Source organism: Bombina bombina, chromosome 5 (genome assembly GCF_027579735.1).
Source record: "Bombina bombina isolate aBomBom1 chromosome 5, aBomBom1.pri, whole genome shotgun sequence".
Classification (NCBI taxonomy): Eukaryota; Metazoa; Chordata; class Amphibia; order Anura; family Bombinatoridae; genus Bombina; species Bombina bombina.
This window is the reverse complement of record NC_069503.1, coordinates 1,014,705,349-1,014,721,255: the sequence shown is the minus strand read 5'-3', so window position 1 is coordinate 1,014,721,255 and position 15,907 is coordinate 1,014,705,349. Positions and strand designations below refer to the sequence as shown.

At 43.6% G+C, this 15,907-nt stretch overlaps 1 protein-coding gene across 1 annotated transcript in view; it reads right to left on the bottom strand.

Annotated features, from left to right (window-relative positions):
- The window catches only part of LOC128661698 (V-type proton ATPase subunit C 1-like), a 183,087-nt gene that overhangs the window by 109,053 nt on the left and 58,127 nt on the right, over nucleotides 1-15,907 (bottom strand). The window contains exons 4-6 of the mRNA XM_053715923.1: nucleotides 14,863-14,952; nucleotides 14,645-14,661; nucleotides 6,809-6,817 (exon numbers count right to left, since the gene is read on the bottom strand). Of these exons, the coding sequence (XP_053571898.1) occupies nucleotides 6,809-6,817; nucleotides 14,645-14,661; nucleotides 14,863-14,952 (116 nt within the window). The remainder of the gene's footprint in view (nucleotides 1-6,808; nucleotides 6,818-14,644; nucleotides 14,662-14,862; nucleotides 14,953-15,907) is intronic.

Here is a 15,907-nt window from a genome sequence, read left to right as displayed (position 1 = left end):
CCCATTGTGGGCGTAAATCAAGTCCCCAGCAAGGATACCGCATGGGAAGAAAAATGGTCCGTTTAACCCAGAAACCATAATAAAGAGAATCTAAACTAACACCTCACTTTACCTCTTCCTATCACTAACACAGGCAAAGAGAATGACTGGAGTGGAAGGGAAGGGAGGAGCTATATATACAGCTCTGCTGTGTTGCTCTTTGCCTCCTCCTGCTAATCAGGAGGCGATATCCCATAAGGATGGAATCCGTGGACTGGTCATATCTTGTAAAAGAAAACCCTGACAGTACCCTCCCCTCAACGACCCCTCCCCCGCGGGAGGACAAAAGGCTTATTGGGGAAACGAGCATGGAAGGCACGGAGGAGGGCGGGAGCATGAACATCAGAGGAGGGAACCCAAGAACGCTCCTCCGGACCGTAGCCCCTCCAGTGAACCAAATACTGTACACGACCCCTGGACATACGAGAGTCAATAATGCTGCTGACCTCATACTTCTCATGGTTGTCAACAAAGATAGCACGTGGACGAGGCAACACAGTGGTAAACCGATTGCAAACCAATGGTTTCAAGAGGGAGACATGAAAAACATTGGAGATGCGCATTGCAGGAGGAAGGTCAAGAGCGTAGGCCACAGGATTGACCCATCGGAGTATTCGAAAAGGACCAACATAACGGGGAGACGGTTTATTGGAAGGCACAGGAAGGTTCAGGTTGCGGGAGGACAGCCAAACTCTCTCACCAACCTGGTAGGAATGCGCCGGCAGACACCTACGATCAGCCTGGAACTTTTTGTGCTGCATAAAACGATGAAGGCAATCCTGAATCTGCATCCACATGGAACGGAGTTGCAGGAGATGCTCCTCCAAAGCCGGAATACCGAGACATGAATGAATCGGGCAATAACTTGGAGGAAGCATTAATAGCACTATTACGAGCAAACTCTGCACAAGGTAACAGTTCAGACCAATTATTGTGGTGATCTGAGACATAGCAACGGAGGAACTGTTCCAGAGCTTGATTAGACCGTTCCGCAGCCCCATTGGATTGAGGATGATATGCCGAGGAGAAGGAAAGTTGGATCCCCATTTGAGCACAAAAGGAACGCCAAAATCTGGAGACAAACTGGCTACCCCGGTCCGACACAATCTCCTTGGGTAACCCATGTAAACGGAAGACCTCTCGGGCAAAAATTGAAGCAAGCTCCTGAGCGGTAGGAAATTTCATCAAGGGAATGCAATCTGACATTTTAGAAAAACAGTCAACCACCATAAGGATAACAGTATTGCCATTGGAAACAGGGAGATGGACAATGAAGTCCATGGAAAGATGTGTCCAAGGACGCTCACCATTAGCAATAGGTTGAAGAAGACCCACAGGAAGACGTCGAGGAGTCTTATTCTGTGCACAAACTGAGCAGGAGGCAACATACTCAGCAACATCAGAACAAAGACCTGGCCACCAGAATTGTCGAGTGACAGACCAAATCATTTGGTTCTTGCCTGGGTGACCTGCGGCTTTAGGATAGTGGTAAGTGTGCAAAAGTTTAGTTCGAAGATTCTCAGGAACAAAAAACACTTACCACTAGGTTTCTCAGGAGGTGAATTGGTTTGTGCAGCCAGGATCTCCTCCCCAAAGGGAGAAGTCAAATTACTACGTATGGTAGCTAAAATATGGTCAGGAAGTATAACAGGAGTAGGTACAGACTCCACCTTGGACAGAGGCGAAAATTGTTGAGAAAGGGCATCAGTCCTAACATTCTTACTACCAGGCAGGTAGGAGACCACATAATTAAATCGAGACAAAAATAGCGTCCATCTGGCCTGTCGGGGCGACAAACGTTTTGCTTCAGAAAGATAAGTTAAATTCTTGTGATCAGTAACAATGAGCACTGGCACGCTAGTACCCTTGAGAAGATGCCTCCATTCCTTGAGTGCCAAAATTATGGCCGGTAATTCCCTGTCGCCAATTTGATAATTGCACTCCGCTGGAGACAATTTCTTAAAGAAGAAACCACACGGATGCAGGGAACCGTCAGGCGTAGGACGTTGAGACAAGAGGGCACCTACTCCAGTCTCAGATGCATCGACCTCAAGAACGAAAGGCAGGACAGGGTTAGGATGAGCCAGAACTGGAGCGGCAGCAAAGGCAGTCTTAAGACTATCAAAGGCCTTAATGGCAGTAGGTGACCAATGGAGTGGATCATTCTATTTACGGGTCATGTCTGTGATACGTTTGACCAAGGAAGAAAAGTTTTTAATAAACTTTCTATAGTAAATTGGCGAACCCCAAAAATCGTTGAATAGACCAAAGACCAACTGGGCGAGGCCACTGCAGAACTGCAGATAACTTGTCAGGATCCATGGAGAACCCTGCAACGGAGATAACATAACCTAGGAAGGTTACTTGAGTCTGATGGAACTCACATTTCTCGAGTTTACAAAACAGGCCGTTCTCATGTAGTCTCTGAAGCACCCGTGTAACATCAGAACGATGAGCCTCAAGTGTGGGTGAGTGTATTAGGATGTGGTCTAAGTACACAACAACACACTGTTGCAACATATCTCGTAGGACATCATTAATAAATTCCTGGAAAACAGCAGGAGCATTACATAGGCCAAAGGGCATTACAAGATACTCATAATGCCCGCTCCTGGTGTTAAATGATCTTTTCCATTCATGGCCCTCCTTGATCCTAACGAGATTGTATGCTCCTCTCAAATCAAGTTTAGTAAAGACCGTAGCTCCCTTGAGGCGGTCAAAGAGTTCCGTAATGAGCGGAATAGGGTAAGCATTCTTAATTGTAAGACGATTAAGACCCCTATAAATCGATGCATGGTCTTAACTCGCCACCCTTTTTCTTCATAAAGAAGAAGCCAGCCCCTGCAGGAGAGCAGGATTTGCGGATGATCCCCCACGACAGAGCATCGGCAACATACTCCTCCATAGCACAATTCCCTGCAACAGACAGAGGGTAAACCCGGCCCCGAGGAGGAATGGCTCCGGGTTGCAGGTCTATGGCACAATCGTAAGACCAGTGAGGAGGCAACGTACTGGCACGCACCTTGTCAAAAACGTCTAGGAACTCTCGGTACTCCTCTGGCAATTGAGATACCGAAGAAGTTCACAAGACTTTAACTGGTTTCCAAAGACAAGTGGAAATACATTGCAGGGACCACGACAAAATTTCGGACCTGCACCAGTCGAGACTGGGATTGTGCTTTTGGAGCCAGGGATAACCCAGAACAAATGCGGAGAGTTTATCACCAGGAACTGGAGAGCCCCAATAGCTATGGACAACGGAGCAGTTTCGTGAGTAACGAGTGCGGGCTGAAGGGGCCTGCCATCAATGGCCTCAATAGCAAGCGGAACGGACCGAAGCAAAAGAGGAATGGAGTGATTTCATACAAAAGCACTGTCAATGAAATAGCCCGCAGCACCGGAGTCAACAAGAGCCTGGGCGACTATGGAAGAGTCCACCCAGGAAAGTACAACCACGACCAAAGGTTTCTCCTCAAGCGGTTCCGGGGACGAGGATAAACCACCCAAGGTCTGCCCCTGACAGGACCTTAGGTGTGAGCGTTTCCCGGCTGTGTAGGACAGGACTTCAAAAAGGTGGCCCTGTAACCCACAATAGAGGCAGAGCCCCTCCCTCCTCCTAAAGGCCCTCTCCGCAGCAGAGAGATGCGTGAATCCAAACTGCATCGGCTCAGCAGTACCTGGTGACTTGGGACAAGGAGGCATGGGAGAAGGAGGCATGGGTGGGAACGAACACGAAGGAGACCACGGAACAGGAGGCTTCCACAAGCGCTCCTTGAAAGAGGGCCTCTCTCTGAGTCTGATGTCAATTAGGATTAAAAAAAAAAAATACCTCGAGATCCTCTGGTAAATTTTGAGCAGCAACTTCGTCTTTAAATCGCATCAGAGAGCCCATGAAAGAAGGCGGCAACAAGGGCTTTATCGTTCCAACCTACCTCTGCGGCAAGTGTACGGAACTCAATAGCATACTGAGCAACAGATCTTGTACCTTGCTGAATGGACATGAGTCGTTTAGCAGCAGAGGAGGAGCGAGCCGGAACATCAAATACCCTTTGAAAGGAGGCCACAAATTCAGGGTAATTTGAAATCACAGGTTTATTAGTCTCCCACAAGGGATTAGCCCAGGTAAGAGCTGTGTCAGAGAATAACGAGATGAGAAATCCCATCTTAGCTCTCTCAGAGGTAAACACCTGAGGTAACATCTCAAAGTAAATGCCCACCTGGTTCAAAAACCCTCTGCACTGAATAGGATCGCCTCCATATCGCTGAGGTAGAGGTGCAGAACCGGACATGCACCTGGTAGGACTAGGTGCAGCAGCGGAAACAGGAGCAGCCATAACTTGTGGGACACTTTGGTCCGAATGTGCAGTGTGAGTCAGCAGGGTTTACAGGGCTAGTGCAAATTGATCCAAGCGGTGATCCTTTTCATCCATCCTGGAAATGATGGCAGGTAAAGGTGGATTATTAGCACCATCAGGATTCATGGCCTTTGCGTAATGTCAGGGTGCCAGAAATCAGACTTAGACGAGAAGTGCAAAAATAATCACAACTTTATTAAGAACAAAAAAAATATTAAAAGTCCACAAGTCAAATAACAAGCCAGGAGTCGAAACCAGAGCTGGTAGTCAGACGTGCCGAGTCAGGAGCCAAAGCGAATAGTCAGACGAGCCGGAATCAGGAACAAGGAAAACAGCAGGAACAAGCCAGGGATCAGGAACCAGGAAGGTTGTCAGACAGCCAGGTAATAAACAGGAACTCTCACAAACAGGTCTGAGACAACGCAAAGGCAAAGCATACTGAACAGAAGCCCGTTAAACAATAAGTGATGACATCACAATTCTGAGACTGCATCCTGTCTCACACAGATGATGCACACCAGTCTGGCCATAAAAGGAAGTGCAGGAAATAAGCAGCATCCCCCCACAATGCACCATAGTCAGCAAGAGAGGTGAGTAAAATGGCTGCCAGCAGCACATGGCAAACAAAACAGGAAAAAACCCTGACACCAAGGTCTAAGAAAATTTGACCCGAAGGTTCGATAACTTAAGTAGAAAACCTAATTCTGTTATTCAAAAAGTGTGCAACTTCCGTGGAAGTGCCCACAAAATAGCAAGTATCAGTTCCAGAGAACGTTTTCAAAAAACGGAAATCTATCAGACATGAGCTTAAGAAAAAACAAATCAATCACTTCCATCCGGATCAAAATAAAAGGAAGGCAGCACCCGTGAGAATGTCAACCGGACCAGCCGATTAGAGGCCCCATTCACCCAAGCTCAACCGGACCAGCCGATCAGTGGCCCCATTCACCCAAGCTCAAAACTGGAACCGAAACATAAAGAAAACAAAAGTAAAACGGACGTTAAGGAGATTAGCTTCATCCCCAAACATCATATCCAGTTTGCCATCCAGTATCTAAGGCCTCAGATCCCTCAGCCCACTAGAACTGGGATCCTCTAACATCGCCAGAACATGTCTTAAAAGAACACGAAGACGTGCCAGCCTATAACGGAAGGCAAAATCATCCCTCGCCAGATCAACAAAAGACCCTGGCCCCGAGGTTGGGGCCCCTGAAGCCTCAGAGGACAACACTTCCCCAGGAGGCTGAACTGAATCAGGCGATCCCACGCCCGATGGGCCCTGGTTAACAGAACAGAGACCGTATCTTAGAAATATTTCACTTGGGAGATATAAATGAGTCAGTGCCATGGAAATGGCCATGCGGAACCGTGCCGTAACCTCTGGAGAAAAGCAAGCCACCCTCCAGGAAAAGGAGTAAGGGCCATAGGGACACCTGCTTGCGTAGCCGAGAAAGGGTCTGGGGCACGCGCCTTACGGGACATGGAAAGCTCGGAGACGGATGGCTCATCGCACTCTAAGCTCCCTGATTCGGGAGAAGAGAGTACTCTAGAACGGCAGTCAGAACATAAAGGATGGGCATTTATTACCCGGGCCATTTCATATTAATCACAAGACGCATTCTCCTTATCGGAGACATCTGTTTCCAAGATATCAGAATCCTCCATAATCTTGGGATTACAAAAATGACAAACACCAACTGGCACCCTTTTAACACCCCCAATGGCTGGGGCACTTACCACCTCCTGTGAACCAGACAACCCACGAGCTAGACTCTCTGTCGCCACACAGTCAGCATACAGAAGTGAGAAACAACGTAACCGCAACCGTCACGAGGTGCACCGTGCCAGTCAGAAAAAGGGTGCGCAATCAAAGAGATTGCATCATTAAGATAAGGCTGTTATGTTCCGTAAAAGCCATGAGCCTAGGACTTGCTACACATTTGCAGATAAAACCAAATAACAAACATGATTAAAGTCCCCCCTGTTCAATAACCCCCTTCAGGAGGTATTAACCCATGATTCCTTATTAAGATAAAAGGAGTCCCACTGGGACCCTACCTTGTTTCGTTAGAATTACATTCACAAATCAAAATAAAATTAAAACGATCTTACCGGAATCTACGCTGTGGAACAGGAACACAGCCCTTCAAGTGTGACAGATAGTAGCCTCACTTCTGACATGGACTTGAGTGAATAAAGGCAGCGAAACCCGTCAATGCTAATTGCCAAGGAGCTGTTAATATGAGCCAGGATGGTTCTGCAGGAAAACTCTCCCTGCATCTCCGGACTCTAACTTTCATCCATGCTCTCACTGAGAGGCTGACAGGATTACTTAAAAGCATAAAGAATATTCCCGCCTCCAATTTCTTTAAAAGACCTTTATTTCATATATGGTCCTGAGTAGAAATTACAACGTTTCAAGCCTAAAACAGGCTCTTAATCATGATTAAGAGCCTGTTTAGGCTTGAAACTTTGTAATTTCTACTCAGGACCCTATATGAAATAAAGGTCTTTTAAAGAAATTGGAGGCGGGAATATTCTTTATACTTGGATTGACTGGGACCTGGCAAGTCCTTTATTCCGTGCCCCACTACAAGCAGAGAAGGTGTGCTGTTTTTCTAACCTTTTGGTGATCAGGATTACTTAAAACTCCAGTCCCATTTCAAAGAGTACTACCCTCCATAAGAGACTATCTCAAACTTCTGACACTTCTCTGCCAACCTCCTGTGACAAAAGGCAAAGAATGACTGGGGGATGAGGGAAGTGGGGGAGATATTTAAGCCTTTGGCTGGGGTGTCTTTGCCTCCTCTTGGTGGCCAGGTTCTGTATTCCCAAAAGTAATGAATGCAGCTGTGGACTCTTCCCGTTTAAGAAGAAAACTGGATTGGCAATCTGTTGTCAATCAATCGCCCAAAGTGGGACAAAATGGCGGGCAGAGGAATCGAGGGACAAAATTAAAGCTTAAAAAAAAAAAAGGTAAATTTGTGCATTTCTAAATAAAAATATAAAAAACGATGAATTAAAGTCCTTTTATCTTTTAATCATTTGGAAGTTGTCCATTTGCTTTCATCATTCCTTTGATCCTAGCGGGCTACTGAGAGAGTGCCCCCAGCTCTCCTGGGATTGGATCTTGGCTGACATCCATTTGCCGAACGTCTTGGGGAGAAGTGTACTAGCCACTGTGAGTGCTAGCTCGCCTGTTAGCACCAGTCTTAGTACGGTGCATTGGAATCTGGTAAGCCTTTTTTTTTACCATATATGTATACAGATCCACTTGGGATACATTACACTATGGGGTGCCCTCTTTTTGCTTTATCCTCTATATGAATTAAAGTCACCTTGATTCGTAGAGTTTGCTAAGACGACGATAAGCACTACGGGTGAGTTTACATTTACTTTAAGGTTTTCAATTTTGATTTAAAAATGTATGTATTTTTTAAAGTAGAAAACAGAATTTATGTTTACCTGATAAATTACTTTCTCCAACGGTGTGTCCGGTCCACGGCGTCATCCTTACTTGTGGGATATTCTCTTCCCCAACAGGAAATGGCAAAGAGCCCAGCAAAGCTGGTCACATGATCCCTCCTAGGCTCCGCCTTCCCCAGTCATTCGACCGACGTAAAGGAGGAATATTTGCATAGGAGAAATCATATGATACCGTGGTGACTGTAGTTAAAGAAAATAAATCATCAGACCTGATTAAAAAACCAGGGCGGGCCGTGGACCGGACACACCGTTGGAGAAAGTAATTTATCAGGTAAACATAAATTCTGTTTTCTCCAACATAGGTGTGTCCGGTCCACGGCGTCATCCTTACTTGTGGGAACCAATACCAAAGCTTTAGGACACGGATGATGGGAGGGAGCAAATCAGGTCACCTAGATGGAAGGCACCACGGTTTGCAAAACCTTTCTCCCAAAAATAGCCTCAGAAGAAGCAAAAGTATCAAATTTGTAAAATTTGGTAAAAGTGTGCAGTGAAGACCAAGTCGCTGCCTTACATATCTGATCAACAGAAGCCTCGTTCTTAAAGGCCCATGTGGAAGCCACGGCCCTAGTGGAATGAGCTGTGATTCTTTCAGGAGGCTGCCGTCCGGCAGTCTCATAAGCCAATCTGATGATGCTTTTAAGCCAAAAAGATAGAGAGGTAGAAGTTGCTTTTTGACCTCTCCTTTTACCAGAATAAACAACAAACAAGGAAGATGTTTGTCTGAAATCCTTTGTAGCATCTAAATAGAATTTTAGATCACGGACAACGTCCAAATTGTGTAACAAACGTTCCTTCTATGAAACTGGATTCGGACACAAAGAAGGTACAACTATCTCCTGGTTAATATTTTTGTTGGAAACAACCTTCGGAAGAAAACCAGGCTCAGTACGTAAAAACCACCTTATCTGCATGGACCAGATAGGGCGGAGAACACTGCAGAGCAGATAACTCAGAAACTCTTCTAGCAGAAGAAATTGCAACCTAAAACAAAACTTTCCAAGATAATAACTTAATATCTATGGAATGTAAGGGTTCAAACGGAACCCCTTGAAGAACTGAAAGAACTAGATTAAGACTCCAGGGAAGAGTCAAAGGTCTGTAAACAGGCTTGATTCTAACCAGAGCCTGAACAAACGCTTAAACGTCTGGCACAGCTGCCAGCCTTTTGTGAAGTAAAACAGATAAAGCAGAGATCTGTCCCTTCAGAGAACTCGCAGAAAATCCTTTCTCCAAACCTTCTTGTAGAAAGGAAAGAATCTTAGGAATTTTTATCTTGTTCCATGGGAATCCTTTAGATTCACACCAACAGATATATTTTTTCCATATATTATGGTAAATTTTTCTAGTTACAGGCTTTCTAGCCTGAATAAGAGTATCTATTACAGAATCTGAAAACCCACGCTTTGATAAAATCAAGCGTTCAAACTCCAAGCAGTCAGTTGGAGGAAAACCAGATTCGGATGTTCGAATGGACCCTGAATAAGAAGGTCCTGTCTCAAAGGTAGCTTCCATGGTGGAGCCGATGACACATTCACCAGGTCTGCATACCAAGTCCTGCGTGGCCACACAGGAACTATCAAGGTCACCGAAGCCCTCTCCAGATTGATCCTGGCTACCAGCCTGGGAATGAGAGGAAACGGTGGGAATACATAAGCTAGGTTGAAGATCCAAGGTGCTACTATTGTATCCAATAGAGTCGCCTTGGGATCCCTGGATTTGGACCCGTAACAAGGGACCATGAAGTTCTGACGAGAGGCCATCAGAACCAAGTCTGGAATGCCCCATAATTGAGTTATTTGGGCAAAGATTTCCAGATGGAGTTCCCACTCCCCCGGATGCTCCTCCATCGCCAGGGAACTCCTTGTTACCCCCTGATGGTTGATATATGTAACAGTCGTCATGATGACTGATTAAAACCTTATGAATTTGGCCTTTGCTAGTCGAGGCCAAGCCTTGAGAGCATTGAATATCGCTCTCAGTTCCATTATGTTTATCGGGAGAAGAGAGTCTTCCCGAAACCATAGACCCTGAGTTTTCAGGGGTTCCCAGACCGCGCCCCAGCCCACCAGACTGGCGTCGGTCGTGACAATGACCTATTCTGGTCTGCGGAAGCTCATTCCCTGTGACAGGTTGTCCAGGGTCAGCCACCAACGGAGTGAATCTCTGGTTATTTGATCTACTTGTATCGTCGGAGACAAGTCTGTATAATCCCCATTCCACAGTCTGAGCATGCCCAGGTGCAATGGTCTTAGATGAATTCGTGCAAAAGGAACTATGTCCATTGCCGCAACCATCAACCCTATTACTTCCATGGACTGCGCTATGGAAGGAAGAAGAACAGAATGAAGTACCTGACAAGAGCTTAGAAGTTTTGATTTTCTGGCCTCTGTCAGAAAAACCTTCATTTCTAAGGAAACTATTATTGTTCCCAAGAAGGGAACTCTTGTTGACGGGGACAGAGAACTTTTTTCTATGTTCACTTTCCACCTGTGAGATCTGAGAAAGGCTAGGACAATGTCCGTATGAGCCCTTGCTTTTGACAGAGACGACACTTGAATCAGGATGTCGTCCAAGTAAGGTACTACTGCAATGCCCCTTGGTCTTAGCACCGCTAGAAGGGACCCTAGTACCCTTGTGAAAATCCTTGGAGCAGTGGCTAATCCGAATGGAAGTGCCACAGGTAATGCTTGTCCAGAAAGGCGAACCTTAGGAACCGAAAATGTTCCTTGTGGATAGGAATACGTAGGTACGCATCCTTTAAGTCCACCGTGGTCATGAATTGACCTTCCTGGATGGTAGGAAGGATCGTTCGAATGGTTTCCATTTCGAATGATGAAACCCTTAGAAACTTGTTTAGAATCTTGAGATCTAAAATAGGTCTGAATGTTCCCTCTTTTTTGGGAATTATGAACAGGTTGGAGTAAAAACCCATCCCTTGTTCTCCTAATGGAACAGGATGAATCACTCCCATGCTTAACAGGTCTTCTACACAGTGTAAGAATGCCTGTTCGAAGATAATTGAGACCCGTGGAACCTTCCCCTTGGCAGTAGTTCCCTGAATTCCAGGAGATAACCTTGAGAAACTATTTCTAGCGCCCAAGGATCCTGAACATCTCTTGCCCCAGCCTGAGCAAAGAGAGAAAGTCTGCCCCCCACCAGATCCTTCCCAGATCGGGGGCCAACACTTCATGCTGTTTTGGTAGCAGTGGCAGGTGACTTGGCCTGCTTACCCTTGTTCCAGCCTTGCATCGGCCTCCAGGCTGGCTTGGTTTGAGAAGTATTACCCTCTTGCTTAGAGGGTGTAGAATTTGAGGCTGGTCCGTTTCTGCGAAAGGGACGAAAATTTGGCTTCTTCTTAGCCTTAAAAGACCTATCCAGAGGAAGGGCGTGGCCCTTTCCCCCAGTGATGCCTGAAATAATCTCTTTCAAGTCAGGGCCAAACAGTGTTTTACCCTTGAAAGGGATGTTAAGCAAAAGCGCTCTGCGCGCCACGATAGCAAACCCTGAATTATTCGCTGCTAATCTAGCTAATTGCAAAGCGGCATCTAAAATAAAAAAGAGTTAGCCAATTTAAGAGCTTGAACTCTGTCCAAAACCTCCTCGTACGAAGATTCTTTATTAAGCGACTTTTCTAGTTCTTCGAACCAGAAACACGCAGCTGTAGTGACAGGAACAATGCATGAAATTGGTTGTAGAAGGTAACCTTGCTGAACAAACATCTTTTTAAGCAAACCCTCTAACCTTTAATCCATAGGATCTTGAAAGCACAACTATCTTCTATAGGAATAGAAGTGCGTTTGTTTAGAGTAGAAACCGCCCCCTCGACCTTGGGGACTGTATGCTATAAGTCCTTTCTGGGGTCGACTATAGGAACTAATTTCTTAAATATAGGGGGAGGACAAAGGGTATGCCGGGCCTTTCCCACTCCTTATTTACTATGTCCGCCACCCGCTTGGGTATAGGAAAAACATCGGGGGGCACCGGAACCTCTAGGAACTTGTCCATCTTACCTAATTTCTCTGGAATGACCAAATTGTCACAATCATCCAGAGTAGATAATACCTCCTTAAGTAGTGCGTGGAGATGTTGAAATTTAAATTTAAAAGTTACAATATCAGGTTCTGCTTGTTGAGAAATTTTCCCTGAATCTGAAATTTCTCCCTCAGACAAAACCTCCCTCCTGGCCCCTTCAGATAGGTGTGAGGGTATGTCAGAACAGATATCATCAGCGTCCTCTTGCTCTTCAGTGTTTAAAACAGAGCAATCACGCTTTCTCTGATAAGTAGGCATTTTGGAAAAAAATGCATGCAATAGAATTATCCATTACAGCCATTAATTGTTGTATGGTAATAAGTATTGGCGCACTAGATGTACTAGGGGCCTCATGTGTGGGCAAAACTGGTGTAGACACAGAAGGGGATGATGCAGTACCATGCTTACTCCCCTCATTAGAGGAATCATCTTGGGCAATATCATATCTATGGCATTATTATCCCTACTTTGTTTGGACATTATGACACAAATATATCACATATATTTAAATGGGGAGACACATTGGCTTTCATACATATAGAACATCGTTATCTGATGGTTCAGACATGTTAAACAGGCTTAAACTTGTCAACAAAGCACAAAAAACGTTTTACAATAAAACCGTTACTGTCCCTTTAAATTTTAAACTGAACACACTTTATTACTGAATATGTGAAAAAGTATGAAGGAATTGTTCAAATTTCACCAAAATTTCACCACAGTAACTTAAAGCCTTAAAAGTATTGCACACCAAATTTGAAAGCTTTAACCCTTAAAATAACGGAACCGGAGCCGTTTTTACATTTAACCCCTATACAGTCCCAGGTATCTGCTTTGCTGAGACCCAACCAAGCCCAGAGGGGAATAAGATACCAAATGATGCCTTCTATAAGCTTTTTCAGTGGTTCTTAGCTCCTCACACATGCATCTGCATGCCATGCTTTCCAAAAACAACTGCGCATTAAAGGCGCGAAAATGAGGCTCTGTCTATGACTAGAAAAGGCCCCCAGTGAAAAAGGTGTCCAATACAGTGCCTGCCGTTTTTATTAAAACAATCCCCAAGATTGAACAACTATTAAAAGTAATAATCTGCCAAATATACTTAGTAAAGTAATCGTTTTAGCCCAGAAAAATGTCTACCAGTTTTTTAAGCCCTAATGAAGCCCTTTATTCTTTTACTTAAACTAAGAAAATGGCTTACCGGTTCCCATAGGGAAAATGACAGCTTCCAGCATTACCGAGTCTTGTTAGAAATGTGTCATACCTCAAGCAGCAAAAGTCTGCTCACTGTTTCCCCCAACTGAAGTTAATTCCTCTCAACAGTCCTGTGTGGAAACAGCCATCGATTTTAGTAACGGTTGCTAAAATCATTTTCCTCTTACAAACAGAAATCTTCATCTCTTTCCTGTTTCAGAGTAAATAGTACATACCAGCACTATTTTAAAATAACAAACTCTTGATTGAAGAATAAAAACTACATTTAAACACCAAAAAACTCTAAGCCATCTCCGTGGAGATGTTGCCTGTACAACGGCAAAGAGAATGACTGGGGAAGGCGGAGCCTAGGAGGGATCATGTGACCAGCTTTGCTGGGCTCTTTGCCATTTCCTGTTGGGGAAGAGAATACCCCACAAGTAAGGATGACGCCGTGGACCGGACACACCTATGTTGGAGAAAGGGTAATTTCTTAAAGGGACACTGAACACAAATTTTTTCTTTCATGATTCAGATAGAACATGCAATTTTAAGCAACTTTCTAATTTACTCCTATTATCAATTTTTCTTTGTTCTCATGCTATCTTTATTTTAAAAGCAGGAATGTAAATCTTAGCAGCCAACCCATTTTAGATTCACCACCATGGATAGCGCTTGCATATTGGAGGCTTACATTTACCCACCAATAAGCAAGCATAACCCAGGTTTTCAACTAAAAATGGGCCAGCTCCTATGCATCATATTCCTGCTTTTTAAATAAAGATGGATAGAAAACGAAGAAAAATGGATAAAAGGAGTAAATTAGAAAGTTGCTTCAAATTGCATGCTCTATCTAAATCATGAAAGAAAAAATGTTGGGTTTAGTGTCCCTTTAATGTTACTAACTAAAGATCTTGGTACATTGTAGCCAAATAAACAGTGTTCCCTATTGTGTCAGATGACTATATGCTTGGTGATTGGAGAATATGCACATTGACTGCAGCAAATATGGTTGAGCTGCTTTCAGTGAGAATGCACATGTGACTGTCAAAAAAGGACATGGTAACCAAAATTAAACTTTAATGGTTTAGAAAGTACAATTTAAAATGTTTACATTTACTTTTGCTCTCTATTTAGATCATGAGTGTGCATGTATCTTGTGCACTATAATATTGTTGCCAGCACTGATGACGTAGTGCTGGCTGAAGAGATTAGCATGCTCCCAAGTATACCTAGATATGCTTATTGAAAGGAGCTATATTATGTTTCAACAAAGAAAACCAAGAGACAGAAGTAAATCTGGAAATTAAAGTAAATTGGAAAGATTTTTTTTAAACTGCACACCATGACTGAATCAATGTTGAGGCTCCCTGTGAATATTTCTCACTTATAGTGCCCAAACTATGTTTTGGGAAAGGCCTTAAGTGCACCTTACATGACGGAAAAAAAAAAAAATCGATTATTGAAATTTTAAAAACAAAAACAACTTGCATAATGCACGAGAATGAAGAAAGGATGAAAAATATTTACATGACACTTTAATTTTCTCTTTCTTTAAAAAAAGAATAAACCTCACATTTATTAAATGTGCAATACACAGGACAATTTTTAATTCAGACCTATATCTGTGATGAATCACAAGCCACTATCTTTCTGGGGCAACATGACAGCTCAATGCAGGGGCACAAAGCATATGTACATATGATTTGCTTGAACACATGCATCGTTTGGTGAACAGGTCTCTCTAACAAACTTGCCTCCACTGGCGAGAAGATTTTCCTGAACTTTATCTCTGCTGTCCTCCAAAACATCAGCCATGTACTGCGCTACCTTCTTAACGGTTCTGAAACACAAGTTTAGAAGGGAAATATTAATAAGTAAAATATTCAAAAACAAATTAATACATGCAACAAGTTGTTACAGTGCTAAAATCAAGGTTATCAAAACCCAGTTTACAACAACAGCAAGCAAAGTATAATTTCAGAAACTTGGTCATCGGGTAATAAAACTATCCGATTAAGCAGGGTTTGACAAATACCATATTGCACATATCTATGGCATCTAGAAATTAGTAAACTTCCCTTCCTCACAAAGCTTTAAAAAGGAGAACAGAAAAAAAAAAAAAAAACCATATCCGGTAACATAGGTTTTCTATAAAATGCTGGAAATCAATAGCTGGTATAGGACATTTGCAGCATTTTGAAGACATTGCTTAGCTTTTTGGCCTTTCAAGAGAGAGTGTAGGATGAGATTTTCTTTACACAATAGTAAGGTGTTTAATGTCCAAGAAAAAAAAAAAAAAAAGATATAGATGGTTTAGAGCAAAGCTTTTATAAACTTTTTTTCACCTGGGACCCCTTTTTACATTGGAACAATTTTGAGACCCCCGGTCACACGGTTATAAAAAAAATTAGTTATGGCCTACCTCACATTAAAGCAAACACAGAAAAATAGTTACTTACAGAACTAAAGACACATAACACTCACTCAAAAATACACAATCTCACACATGCACAGCCCAGGTGTCATGATATTAATACAACACATTTTATCTGCATTCCTATTCCTTTATGAACAAGGTTGTGTGAAGAGTTGAAGACATTTAACAAAACAAAAACTTACATTTGTAGAACAAGAGGAGGCCAATAGTAACCTCCCATTCCTTTCTGCCTAATTGTGTCACTACTGTTTGGTTAGCCTACCATTGTACCAGCGACCCCTCCTGCTCTTCTATATCCCTGTGCACAGGTCACTATCAATATTGTGGGGACCCTAAAAAAAATATTTAAGGGGCCCCC